Source organism: Lepidochelys kempii, chromosome 1, assembly GCF_965140265.1.
Source record: "Lepidochelys kempii isolate rLepKem1 chromosome 1, rLepKem1.hap2, whole genome shotgun sequence".
Taxonomy (NCBI): Eukaryota; Metazoa; Chordata; order Testudines; family Cheloniidae; genus Lepidochelys; species Lepidochelys kempii.
This window is the reverse complement of record NC_133256.1, coordinates 335619975-335634019: the sequence shown is the minus strand read 5'-3', so window position 1 is coordinate 335634019 and position 14045 is coordinate 335619975. Positions and strand designations below refer to the sequence as shown.

At 41.8% G+C, this 14045-nt stretch overlaps 1 protein-coding gene across 5 annotated transcripts in view; it reads right to left on the bottom strand.

Moving 5' to 3' along the window:
• Positions 1–604: 604 nt before the first annotated feature.
• Positions 605–14045, bottom strand: part of FAM107B (family with sequence similarity 107 member B) — an 88026-nt gene continuing 74585 nt past the window's right edge. For all 5 annotated transcript variants that reach the window (XM_073328706.1, XM_073328701.1, XM_073328704.1 and 2 more), the window contains 2 exons: positions 6767–6920; positions 605–3870 (listed from right to left, as the gene is read on the bottom strand). In XM_073328706.1, coding sequence (XP_073184807.1) covers positions 3754–3870; positions 6767–6920 — 271 coding nt within the window. In that variant the 3' untranslated portion in view covers positions 605–3753. The remainder of the gene's footprint in view (positions 3871–6766; positions 6921–14045) is intronic.

Sequence of the window (14045 nt, the reverse complement as noted above, 5' to 3'; positions counted from 1 at the left end):
CAGAACTGAGCCCAGGGCCAGGCTCAGTGCTTTTTCCTCGATACTTTTTTTTAAATGGGCCAAATGTAGCCTGGTTGTTAATCAGCTGATTTCTGCAATGAATTTTGCCCCATGTGCTTTAATAAGGTCAGCAAAATTATATACACAATAGCTTCCAGGAATTATTTAATCCCATCAAAAACTTTCCTAATACTTTCCACCCCCTTGTTCACTTGTACTAGCTGAATAGCTCAGCAGTCCTTTCCTTTCTTAAATCACTTCTCCATGCTGCCTGGATTTTAAGTGTCTTTAAAAAATTCTCAGTGAAAATAAGATGCAAAAAACAGCAAGATTTAGCTGCCTCTGCCAAACTAATTAGCCCATTATGTTACATGCATATAAATATGGAGGCAAGTTACAGGAATCAAGTCAGTGTGGCCTTGAAATTGTTGCTTGCAAAAAGAAAGACAGAATATAATTTTAAAATGACCTGGATAACTTTCAGCAGAGCTCCAAAGCTCCGTTTTCAGTAGGTCAGGACAGAGACAGTTGCATATTCCAAGCATGTAGTAGATTTTATTAAGCATAACTTTGGTTCTAAGTATTCCACCATCATTTTTATAATACCTTTAGTTAAAAACAATTATACAAGAGCAAATACAAAAAATATTAAATTATGAAAACACACCTATTAAGGCTCCCATTTTATATTTATATATATTTATATATGTACACTCAAACAAGTACAGATATTAACAGAAGGTTAAAGTCAGCTTTCAGAGCTAGAAAGAAATCCTAAATTTACTAACAAAAAGCAAGGGTTTTTTTTTTTAAAACAAACAAACAAAGTCTTGCCCTATTACAGACAGAAAGTGGTAAAAGCAAGCCACTTTTAATTCAAGAAGATAGCTCAATGAAAACAGAGGATTGCTTAAAATTTCACATAACTAAGGGCCAGATCATAAATCCCTTTCCTCACATTGGTGAGCAGATATTCACACAAGTAGCCTCTGGACTTAATAGGATTTCTGGTGTGACAAATTGGTCACCTATTTAAGGGCTGCATCATCTAAACCAATGTTGGACCTGATTTAAATAAAACAGAGTTTTGCCTGCCAAATCCACATGAAATTGACTTTTGGGTTCCTAGACAAAAGTGCAGCAGAATTCTAAGATATTTTAAAAAAACCAAAAAACATCGTCATTCTACTGATATTTAGTCTAGTAATGCAGAATGGGATTTTTTTTTTTAAAACTACTTCACACTGTACATGCAAGAAGTATTCAGGCCTTCCATCTTTTAGAAAGAGAAACTCTACCTTTAACCACAAGTCAACTGGTTACACCAACACGAATGGGAAGTGGAAAATGTCCATCCAGTATTCCCAGTAAGGCCTGAGCCAAAGTCCACTGAAGTCAATGGGAAACCTTCTCCACTGACTTCAGCACGCTTTGGATTAGGCCCTATTTCTTTTATATTTGAGTTTGAGTTAGTAGGGTTGCCACGTACGTTGAGGTGAAATGGCAGAGGCTGAGCTTTGTCTGAAGCAATGTACGGGTCAAGCAAAATGAGGTTGTCTCTTCAATTTCTGAAGACTTAAGACTGCCTGTGGAAGTGGAATCCAGCAGACCTGAAGGAGTTCACAAGGCAGGGAGTGGGTGAGAAAGATAAACAGCAGTGGCTAAGCATCAAGGTACGATTTCTAAAGGAGTATTTTCAACTGCCCTTGTTCTGGGGGATGCAGCACAGAAAATTGGAGCATAGGGCTGTCTGAACAGAAGACAGGAGGCAAATCCAGTCAGAGAGTGTGTTTGAATGACTGGCTGCTAGAAAGGAAGACCTTCTTCCAAAGCAAGAAAGGCACAGGGGGAAAAAAACTGCAGCAGTTACGGTCCTGTTTCCCAAAAATACAATATGGTAGAGTTGACAAAATGTGGTGTCTTACATTTTGCCTTTGCGTTTTGTATGACCACAGACTGAACGGCTCTGTACACCACTTCTAACATTTAATCTTCTAAATATGAACTGCACTGTCAATCTAAGTTAATGGTAATAAGTTTCCCAATATTTAATTTACTTCTAATCTAATTGGGTCCTCATTTAAAAAAAAAAAAAAAAAAGCTTGATCTCGACAACTTGAAGGATATGCCTAAGAAACCCTGTTAATTGTGAACGCTATGTCCTAAATCCAATACTGAAATTGTATTGAAACTTCTAGTACCCTGGGAAAAGCAAGAGAGAAAAACAGCATGTTACACACACACCCCCACACCCACCCACCCCTGATGTTAAGAGAAAATATTCTCAAGCAGTTAGCTCAGATGTAATTACAAAGGAGCATTTATTTCTCTTTAACGCTCTAGGGCAAAAACGATGAGCGGGTGTGGATAAACATCCCTCCCACGAAGGCATTAGTAGCGTGCACACCTAACCGAGCGGGGGCTCTCACCCTTCATGAGCAGTCTCCTCTCCAACTCCAGGCTTTCCTGACAGGGGGAAAGTAGTAGTCACAAGCACTAAGGGTCAGATTCTGTCACCCTTACTCAGACCGAGTTCCATCTTACTCGGTGGCAAGTCAACAGGGCTACGTGTAGGGGACAGAATATCGCCCTAAGACTCAGTGATGAAATAAGGGAATCAACTTATGAGACGACAAAAGATGGGAGAAGTCAGAGCTTACCTAACATTAGGGAAAGTTTCTCATATCAGTAGCCTTGGAGAACTAGTTTGGTCTCATTTAAACCTGATTCTGTAGCTGATCCATGCACAGCATTCCCATTGTCTTCACGGTGCTCTGAGCAAGGCCCCTAGTTCAAATGCTCACAGTCAGTCCTGTGAGTTTAATGCTACTGATCTGTTAACACTTAGTTTAGATCTGTAGGTCTCAGAGGAGAAAGACCATGCCAGCAAACCAAGCAGAACATAAAAACTAGAGGATGCATCATTTCCCACTAACAGCTGACAGGAAAAAGGTACACCAGTGGAGCTACATGGGCCTGTACGGTGTAATTGCCCTATTGGGGGGGCGGGGGAGGAGCAAGGGAAGCATTTGAGGAGAGAGGGGAAACCAGCCTTTGATTTTTGCCCAGCAGAGGAAATATTCCAATTTTTGCGCTCCCAAGAGCCAAATTCTACATGCACTGCCAAAGACAGAATTTGGTCCTAAAAACTTTTTTAGCTTTTTCAGTGCCCTGGAATTTTAAACATTCCTATATCTGTGCACCAATTTGCCCAGTGGTAACAGCTAGTGCAGATGCCCAGCAATGACCAGGACACACCACTCATTTAACCCCCATGAAAATTAAATTGAGGAATCCACGTTTTCAAAATGGAGTTTACACAGACTGAAGGGACAGAAAGTGAGAACTTCCCTACACAGCAAAGTTCCATAAAATATGACCACAGATTTTATTTTATTTAAAAGCAGAATATAAGCTTGATGTCTCCACTAAACTGGGATCAGAAGAAACCAAGCAGTGCAGCACTCAAAGGGTTTCTCTACTGTCCCTGATTTAAGACTCTCATTAAGCACTTCAGACATGTCAATAATCCTGACCTGAAAACAGGTCTCAGTACTGTGTTTGGCGAGTTTGATCTGTTTATGTTGCAGACTTTTAATCCACACAGGTTCCAGGAATTCAAAACCCATCTTCGGTAAACACCACCTGGATGCCATATATCTACCCTCCCAAGGGCAAAGGGGTCAGACAATTTGCAGAAGCCCTTCTCTGCAGCCACTGCTGGAATGTTGACAGTCTTAGCAGGTATTTCCTCTATGAGTCTGGAGCTTCTGCCGATTCTTGGGCTGTCCTCCTCAAGTTGCCTTTGACTTTAACAAATTCAGGTGCATTTTCCTGCTCCTCCTGGACCTTCTGTTTTTCAAGTTCCAGCTGAAATGAGAGTCACGTTTATAAAAAGATAAAATACCTGCATTAGCGAATGAAAAGTCACAGGCCAAAATTAAAGCTATGATTTCATACAAAAGGAAATTTAGCCTCAAAGACTTAGAAGTACCAGAACGTACTTTAACAAAAAGAGGTGAAGTGGCATTCAGACGAGACACAATATCCTCTAATCAGTCTCTCCTGGAAGATCCACCCAGCTTGGAAATAGCTTTGCCATGTGGGGCAAACCATACTCACATGATGGGACAATGGGATTAAGTCTTTGGAGATATCCATGAGAATTTCCTTGCAATTTAAAAATAAATAAAGTCCTCTCCTCTGGCTTTCAGTGCAGGAGGAGAACAATCATGCCCAAAGAAAGAATACAGGAGATCAGAATTATTAACATGCATGGTTGTAGGATCTCAATATGGATTTAGGTATCTAATGGAGACATCTCCAATTGCTTTGCTTATCTTGAGCGGAAGAAGAGTAAAACAACAGTTCCCCCAACCCCATCTGTTGCAGACATTTTGAGTGTCCAATTACGAACATTTTTAAAGCACGTGGCGTTCCTGCCCATACATGGCAGCCGTCAAAAAACATTAGGGCATGTAGTTGCTTACTGTGCACCATGAGGTGTGGTCATATAGTGCTAGTAAAGAAACTCTGTTTATGAATTGCTTTGAACAACAATTACTCTGGAAGTCCTGAGTGCAAACCTATGAGCCAGTAGGCAGGAAGAAGCAACTCTCCGGAAAGCGAACAGTAAATACAGTCCTGAGAGGAATTGTTCATTTGAATATATTAGGGTCTTCCTGATGATTAATGGGGACCACATACCACTCAAACAAGCTCTCCTTTTTCTGGCTCTGTGACAAGGGACTCATCTGATTATGATAAAGAATGGCTCCATTCCACAATGAATTATTTTGTCAATTGATGTCACTTCACTCCTGCCACACATGCAGAGTGGCAACACTATTTGCTATGGGCAGGTTTTCCCTGTTGCAACAGGATTTATTTTTCCAGATTTAACTTGAGCCAATCAAGGACATTTTAGGGAGCTTCCAAGTAGTGATTGTTTTGAGACTGGGCTCTTCATGGGGGCGAGGATTTTAAAAAACAGAATCTCTTACCCCCCAAAATTTCTAATTTCTAAATTTTTTGTATGGGGCTTGGAATATAATTAATTAATATTTAGCTAGACAATTAGCAGGATTAATTGTATTTTAATTATGATAATTTTAACTGATTTTTTTATTTAAATGGATTTTTTAAATTAAAAAAATAATGCTTTTGAGTAAATTATTTCGTTGTTTGAAGGCACGTTGGTGTGTGTTGGATTGTCTTAATGCAAACAACAAACCTCGTTAAGGAACACACAGACCTTTGGCTGGCCCTTTGCATCAGAGTGAAATTTCACCCCAAGAGAGAGTCAAACCTGATTTAAAAACTGCAATGGATGATGAATCCACTACATCCCTAGATATGTTGTTCCAAAGGTTAATCACACTCATTGTTAAAAACTGGCACCTTATTGCTAGTCTGAATTTGTCTAGCTTCGGCATCCATTATGACTTTTTTTGCTGGGTTAAAGAGCCGTCTACTATCAGAAATCTCTTCCTCATACAGGTACTTGTAAACCATGATTAAATCACCTCTTAACCTTTTCTTGGATCAACTAAATAGAATGACTTGTGGCACCTTAGAGACTAACAAATTTATCTGAGCATAAGCTTTCACGAGCTACATCCGATGAAGTGAGCTGTAGCTCACGAAAGCTTATGCTCAAATAAATTTGTTAGTCCCTAAAGTGCCACAAGTCCTCCTTTTCTTTTTGTGGATATAGACTAAAACGGCTGCTACTCTGAAACCTGTAAACAGAATGAGAGCAGCTCACTTTAAGGCGTATTTTCCAGATATCAAATCACGCTTGTAGCTATTTTCTAAACCTTTCCAATTTTTCAACATTCCATTTTGAAGTGTGGGCACCAAAACTGGACACAGGATTCCAGTAATGGTCATGTTACAATGTATACACAAGCAATGCCACTCTCCTACTCCTACTTGAGATACTCTTGTTTATACATCCAAGAATCCCATTAGTTACATCACTGCATTGGGAGCTCATGTTCAACTAGTTTTCTACCATGACCCCTAAGTCCTTTTCAGAGTCACGGCTTTCCAGGAGACATTCCTCCATTTTATAAATGTGACCTACATTCTTTGTTCCTAGATGTGTGACCTTGCATTTGGCTGTGTTAAAAGCGAATACACGATAACATTGCATACCTTTAAAACAAACGTTTGTTAAGGGAGGGGTAGGAAGGATGGTCTAGTGGATAGAGCACTGGGTTGAGAGTCAGGACTCTGGGGTCAGTTCCAGGCTCAGTCATGCACTTCCCTAAGCGAGCTGCTTAGGCTTGGTGTACACTTAAAAGTTTTGCTGGCATAGCTATATTGGCTTGGGATGGGATTTTTTTTTTGCAGCATAGCTATGCCAGCAAAACCCGCAGCGTAGATGAAGTTAAACTGGCATAAAAGTGTATATGCTGGTATAGCCTACTTTACTTGTTTTACTGATATATACTATACCAGCAAAATCACTTCTGTTCTGCGTCTATATACTGTACTACAGCTATGAATCCTCCTACGGTAGGCAGGCCTTAACCTATCCTGAGTCTCAGTTCTCTATCTGTACGATGGGGATAATACTTCCCTACCTCACAGGAATGTTGCGAGGATAAAATCCACTAAGGATTGTTTAGTTGCACACAGAGAACACACAAATACTTACATAGACAGAAGGCTCCTGTAATTCCCCCATCAATCCCAGTCCATTCTAATCTCTAGCCCAGTGATCTTCTCCGCCTATTCTTAACGCCATTGCCTTTCTCACCTGCTCCAGCTTCTGCTGTCGTTTCATTAACTCTATTTCCAGGTCTGATTTCTTCTTTTGCGCTTCCTCTTCCTTTTGTTGTTTAATAACTTGATCTCGTTTCCTTTTCTCCATCACCTTTTGCAACTCTGGTTTATTCTGAGGTGCAAGACCCCTTTGGGGAAAAAAACAGAGATAGAGCTTTTAATAAATTGTATATTCGCACAGAAACGTATGCACGTCTCCCTCAGGTTAAGATAAATATCTCTGTATTAATATGCAACAGTATTAACCTAACAAATGAACAAAAGTTAGAGAGGAGCGCCGCATTACCACTAAAAACATCTCCTTTTAATACACATATCAGTTTTCCTCTTGACTAATTCACACTCTCAGCGGTAATCTTCACGGAGCTCTCTCCATTCCAGAGGAAATCATGTAACAATGGTCACATGTCAAGTCAGGGACAGAGCTAGGAACGGAACTTGGGACTCCTGCCTCCCTGTTTTAACCAACAGACCACACAGATTTTATCCAGTCAGCTCTGCATAGAACGGTCTGTCCAGAGGCGTCTGTGACAGTGGAGCTGAACGTTTTTCCCCATCTGGACTTTTTGTCACATTACTCTTGGGAAATGCGGTTTCTGCCATTTTCTCAACATTTGGGAGTTTTACATGTGGGTGGCTGTGACGGTCAACAGTTGAACCATTTTCACTGAAAACATTGAGAGCTCCCACGTGAAACCCAGAGCTCCATGGGAAGCTAAAAGAGAGCAGACCTCCGCAACAACATTGCGATCGCGCCAGAGACCAGAGTAGCCAATTCCCAATAAGAAGCTTCAGTACTTCCTGGAAAAGATATAGGGATTTGATTGCTTAAAACCTGCCAAAGGATTTTGGTGTTTACTCCCTTCCTCCCAATCCCAGAAAAGAATTAAAAATGTAGCAGCCCCCCTCTCTCTCTCTTAGTAAAACTCTGCACCACAGGCATACTTCACTTCACTAGAAACAAATGAGGTTCTAAAATTAAATACTGCTGCTAATCAAAATGACAATTATAGCAGTGTGGATATTGCGGGCAGCACAGCTCTTCGTGTAATAGGATATTCCTCTACACAAGGAAAGAAAAATTCCAGACTACATTAAGGTGCTTTATGCTTTTATAAACCTTAAAGGGAAAAAGCAGATTTAATTCAGGGCAGCCTAAACATGCTTTAGATTAAAAGCGTAAGAAAGGAAACTCCAAGTGTCTCTCAATGCCTTTAAATGTTTTGGTGCTAGAAGTTAGTCTTTGATGTTTAATCCCATTAACACAAAATAGGACGCACACACACCAAACTGCCAACTTTCTCTAATCCGCTTGGCCTCTGTGCAATGTATCCATTTCATTGGAAAGCTATTATACTGTGTACAGGATTCATTTAGCTTTAGATAGCTGACCCCTGGCATTTGGGAGAATTTCAGCATTAGATACGCAAAAGGACCCTTCCCTCTTCATGTCCCCCCTCAATATCTTATCACACTAAATACAAAAGGAGGAACAATCAGAACTAGGCAGGAAGATTAATACGTGGAAATCTAGGCAGTTTGGATGTCATAAAGCGATGACACTCCTGTCTCTCCTACATGGAGAAATGTTTCAGTCAGTCTAATAAAGACTGTTTGGCTGTTCATGGTATTTGAAACCACAAGTTAATTCTGAGCTATCCTGTTCCCCTTCAATTTCCTGTGTCACCCGCCCATCTCTTACCTTAGGAATAGCTACATCTGAGACATTGATCCAACAGCTGTGCCTTGTATTTGCAAACACACTGCAGGGTGAGGGAGATACTATTATGTGCTCAGTCAATATGACATGGGTGCCATAAACATTGTACGTAGAAAGTTTGATAAACAGATATAGACAGAAAGGAGCAAGGACAATAAAAGAGAGTGGGCTCTGAAACTTTGTCATCCTGCCCCCTTAAAGCAATGGACAAAGTTAAATGTTCCTGAGCAATGGATGCGAAGTGAAGAGCCTCCCCTCTATCAATGTGATCTTGCTGTGGAAGGAGCAGGATTCCAAATATCACACTCATTAAACCTCAGGATGCTGATCAAATGGAATGTACTGGACAAATGCAAAATATTAAGATAATATTTAAATGAACAGGGCCGATCCACTGAAAAACACTTATATACTGTGTTCTAAAATGACTGAGGATACCCATTCATGTTCAGGTTTTTTCCACTACTTCTAAAAAACGATCATTAAAAAAACTGTCATTTCGTCATACTAATTTTATATTGATATAGTGGGTATATATGTAACATTTTGTAATTAACATTAAAATTATTTAAAGTGTGTGTGTATATGTGTTTATATACACACACACGCATATGTGTGTGTATATATACATATTTTACACACACACACACACACACTTTAAAACCATACTCCAAAGCATGTAGTCTTCTGCAATTGTGAGAATACATTTCTGATTTTAGAAAAATCCATGCTCCCAGGCAAAGCCAACTGAGATATTTACTCATTACAAACAAAAAGGAAAATATATAGGGATTGGAATGCTTAAAACCTGCCAAAGGATTTTGGTGTTTACCCCCTTTCCTCCCAGTCCCAGAAAAGAATTCAAAAACTCTCAAACTAAGGATATGAATCCAAAACTTGGCTGGGACTTGGACAATACTCTAACGTAGAAGAGCTTTATAATCAGAGAGTCATGCCAACACTGGCCAGAGACCCCAAGCAATGGTACCCACAGCAGTCCTATAATCTAAAACAATCTACTTGAACCCATTCCAGATCCTCTGGAGTTGACATATCCATGAATGTCATTGACAAAGACAGGAATGAAGAACAAATTATCAGACAAAAATCCTAGCTGTCTGTAACCATATCAATTTACCTGACCATGGATTATCTATAACTGTGACATACTGGGGCACAATCCTGACTAATGAGTAGCTGTGTCAGCCCTGCCCTGTAACCGGGGTTTCCTGAAGCCTCCAACCTGGACTGCTCACAAAAAGCCTCCTGCATGCAAGTCACTCGCAGCTGTGTCTATGTGTACTGCAGCCAACCAGCCACATAGTGGCTCTTACCAGCCTTGGTTATGCTGCAGGGTGATTCCCCGCACCCCAACCCCATCCCAGATCTTCTCCCCGTAATTAATATCCTGTACTCCCCAGCCCTTTCCTGGACAGTACAAATATAATAAGTCTGTTATTCCAAAAGGGAAGAATGTACCTGTTTATTATTTTAAATAGAGTACCCAGAAATCCAATTTAAACACACTGGATTATATAAAACAGTAAACCAAGTTTATTAACTACAAAGAGATAGCTTTTGAGTGAGTACAAGTAATGAGGCATCAAAGTCAAAAATGGTTGCAAGAAAAATAAAGATAAAATGCTTACTGATGCCTAATTTAACAAACTATATTAGGTTCAAAGCAAAGTTTTCTCACCACATGCTTTCAGCATTCAGGACCTCTCCCCCTAGAATCCAACAGCTGCTTCCTGTGTCTTTTCAGGTGCAGAGAATGAGGGAGAATGGGCCGGGGCGTGTGTGTGTCTTGGTGCATTTGCCCCTGTTTTTATAGTTTCAGTTCCCCTCTTGAAAAAACATTTCCAGCTGGGAGCAAGATGTGGAGAAAAAACTCCATGCTGTTTCTTGCTAAGATGTAGCCTTCTTCTTCTTTTTTTTTTTTTGCCCCTGTCCCCTTTCCCGCCAGTGAACTGCCACTTAGCAGGTAATGATGCACTAGCCTTGACGACACCTTGCTGAGGCATCAGCTCACCCTTGGTCTCTAAGGAAGTGGTTTGGCCACTCCCCAGACTGATCTGGAAAACATTCTTTTAGTCACGATTTCAGCTTACGTTTATAACTTCACATCTAACGCTGCTATCTGCATTTTGCCGTGACATTATTGATCAGCAAATTATGATAAATGATACCACACAAGGCATACCATGTACAAAGATTATTACAACAGCTTGTGGAAACAGCAGGGGTATATTCTGACACAACAACTAAAAACAATCCTTTTTTCATCTCTCAAGGAGTTGGGGTCCAAGTCTACAAACCTTTACTCATGCGAGTAGTTCTTATTGACCCAAGTAGCAATGACCTTTCACCTGCTTGTACATACTTACTCCTGGGGGAATTCTACACAACTGCGCATGCACAGAATTTACGGCCCCTGCAGATTTCTTTGCTTCCCCACAGAAAAATGACTTCTGACATGGAAGCATAGGGAAGCCGCAAAAGCCGTCATGCACTTCTCCCCAGCAATGCAGGCACGTCATTTCAGGCACCTGGAGAAGTTGCTGGAGAGGTAATTCATCACTGGGGCGGGGGAAGCAGAGCAGGGGATACCCTGCCTGGACTGGGAGCAGGGGGTGACAGAACTTTCTTTTCTCTGGAAGGAGTGGTTGGGACTGGGGTGGGGTCTGGTGGTGGGTCAGACCTATCCCCAGAAACTTCCTCAGCTGCAGGAAGCTCCGCACCCTCTCCACCGCTTTCTGCCCCCATTGCTCCTCAGCTGCAGGGGGGAGGGGTCACTGTACGGGGAGCTGCGTCCCAGACTGTCCAACTCCTGTGCATCCGGATCCCACCATACCCAGATCTTCCCAACCAAGCCTCATTCACCCTGCACTGAGAACCCCCACACCAAAGCCCCCCTGCACCCAGACACTCCCGCCGAGCCACATCCTCCCCGCACCTGGACCCCTCCCTTGCATCTGGGCCCCCACCCCTGCATCCAGACACCCATCCCCGTTGAGCTCGCTACCCCTATCCCCACTGCACCTGGACCACTCCAACAAGCCGCCCACACCCAGATCCCCACACTACTGAGCCCCAACCAGCTGCACTCAGACCCTGACCCCACCAAGCCCCACTTCCCCAGCAACTGGACCCCCATGATGAACCTCTCACACAAACGCCTCTCCGCCAAACCCCCTCTCAAGCCCCAACCACCTTCAACTGAACCCCCCTGCAAAGTCCCATTCCCCCTGCACTGGGAACTCCCCAATGAGCCCCTGTGCATACAGATCCTCTCCATACCCAGATCCTTCACTGAGCTGCCCGCATCCAGATTGCCTCACACAGAACCTTCTCACCCGACACTTGGATCTTGCTGGGCTGAGCCTGACTGCCCCACACCTGGATCAGGGGCCAAGGCTGGGTATATGTCCAAGACTCTGTCCCTCTTGCTTGCTATTTTAGCGTGTCTGGCATGGAGGGACAGGGCCCCAGAGTATTTCTGGGGCAGGCCCAGCCCTTGCCCTGAATCAGGGTCGGATGCAGCCTCACTGCCAAGTCCATGTTGCGGGGTGGAGGAGGTTGGGGGGAAAGGGGGCAAGATTGCAGGGTGATCTCCCACCTCCGTGCAGCCAGTGGCCTGTGCTCCCCACTGCCATGCTGGAACATCCACATTTATTTATTGACAAATAAAATATGTAGAATTTTAAATATTGTGCACAGAATTTTTAATTTTTTGGTGAAGAATTCCCCAGGAGTAATATACTGAAACTTTCACAAACACTCCTGCAAGGTCGGTACGTATAATTTCCAATTAACAGATGTGAAAACTGAGGTTAAATGGTTTACCCAAGGCTGCAGAGCTAATAAGTGTCCTCGTTAAGAACATACCAGTTGCCAGGTCTCTGTGTTAAAGCTCAGACCAGGGATTTTACTAATACATCAATGAAAAAGAAGGGAGTCAAGTTGGAAACATTAGTTAATCTGACACAGCATGGACTGAACAGCACAAGAGGATACCAAGTTTCTCAGCAAAGTATTGGCAAAGGGATATCATCTCCAATTGGCCAAATCTTTAATACCATTTAAATTGACAATTCTTTCAAGTAATCTGGCTCATTTTACAGTCTGGTTGTATGCATTATTTTTAAATTTTTCAAAATTATTCCCCTCCATTGCTGACTAATTTAAAACAGAATCCCAGCTAACTTTGAGCTGAGTCCTGGGCCTACAGATGTCAATAGAATCAGGATCTGAGCCCTTAGCTCTTAAGCAGTACATAAACAAAGCAGCATGCTTTGTATCATCTACCAGCATGAAGGAAGTAACACTTGCATAATGTATAGTAATACATATGTATCAGGAAAGCAGATGCCAAATATACACCTAACTTAGTTGTAAAGAAGACTATAGAACTGATGAGAAATTTTATCTTCAATAATAAATGTGACCTAAAGGTATCTTTATAAATAAAAAGTCAGGCTGGAAGTGGCAAAAACCAGCAGTAGCGTTTTTCCAACCGTGCCCACAACTCAAACTCTGCCTACTTGTGAGGCCAAATGAAATGCCATTTACAGCAGATTTTGCAGCACTTCATGATATGATCAAGCTTCTTCTTTACTGTGATCTCTGATCAGCCGTGAGACAGCTAATGAATTACCATCACTAGGTTCCAAGTCATCATCCCATTGAGATAAATGGGGCAAGCTTGCACTTTTCTCAGAAATATATTGTTCTAGGCTGTTTGTAGAGTGAATCAATTTATGGCTATGTCTACCGTGGTAAGTCGACCTACGCTACACAACTCCAGCTACGTGAATAATATAGCTGGAGTTGAGGTACCTTAGGTCGAGTTACCGCAGGGGGTCGATGGGAGAAAATCTCCTGTCAACTTACCTTACTCTTCCTGTTGGGGGTAGAGTAAAGGGGTCAACTGGAGAGCGATCTGCAGTCGATTTGGCGGGTCTATACTAGACCCGCCCTATGTATATACAGTTCAGATTCTGAAGATTATCTAAGGGCTTGTATACATGGCCCCACAGTTCAGACTACAGGGGTGTGAATTGCAACGCACACCAGTGTGCTGCATTGTAACTCCCCAGTGTGAATGCAGTAAGCACAAACTAAAAAGGTATCTAGCATAGACATAGACTAAGAAATATTTTTGGACAGAGTCTGTCCTACATATTTGCACACCACCTAGCACAACAAGACGCAACCTGGTTGAGGTTTTTAGGTGCTACTGCAATATAAATATTTATTTATTTATTTATTTAAATAAATTAATAATAATAATAAATAATAATAATAATAAATATTTTAAAAAAGAAACACAAGATTAGGTTCTGGAACACAAGATACAGCTACCAAGGAAAAAGGACTAGTCAACTCAATCCAGCACACTCCTGAAATAGAATTAAATGCTATGGGTAGCAATTGTAATTTAGGGTTTGTCTACACAAACTTTTAGTTTGAAGCAAACTGGGGTGTGAATGAACCCTGCACTAGCCCGCTGCAGACTCATTGTTCCCTGTGG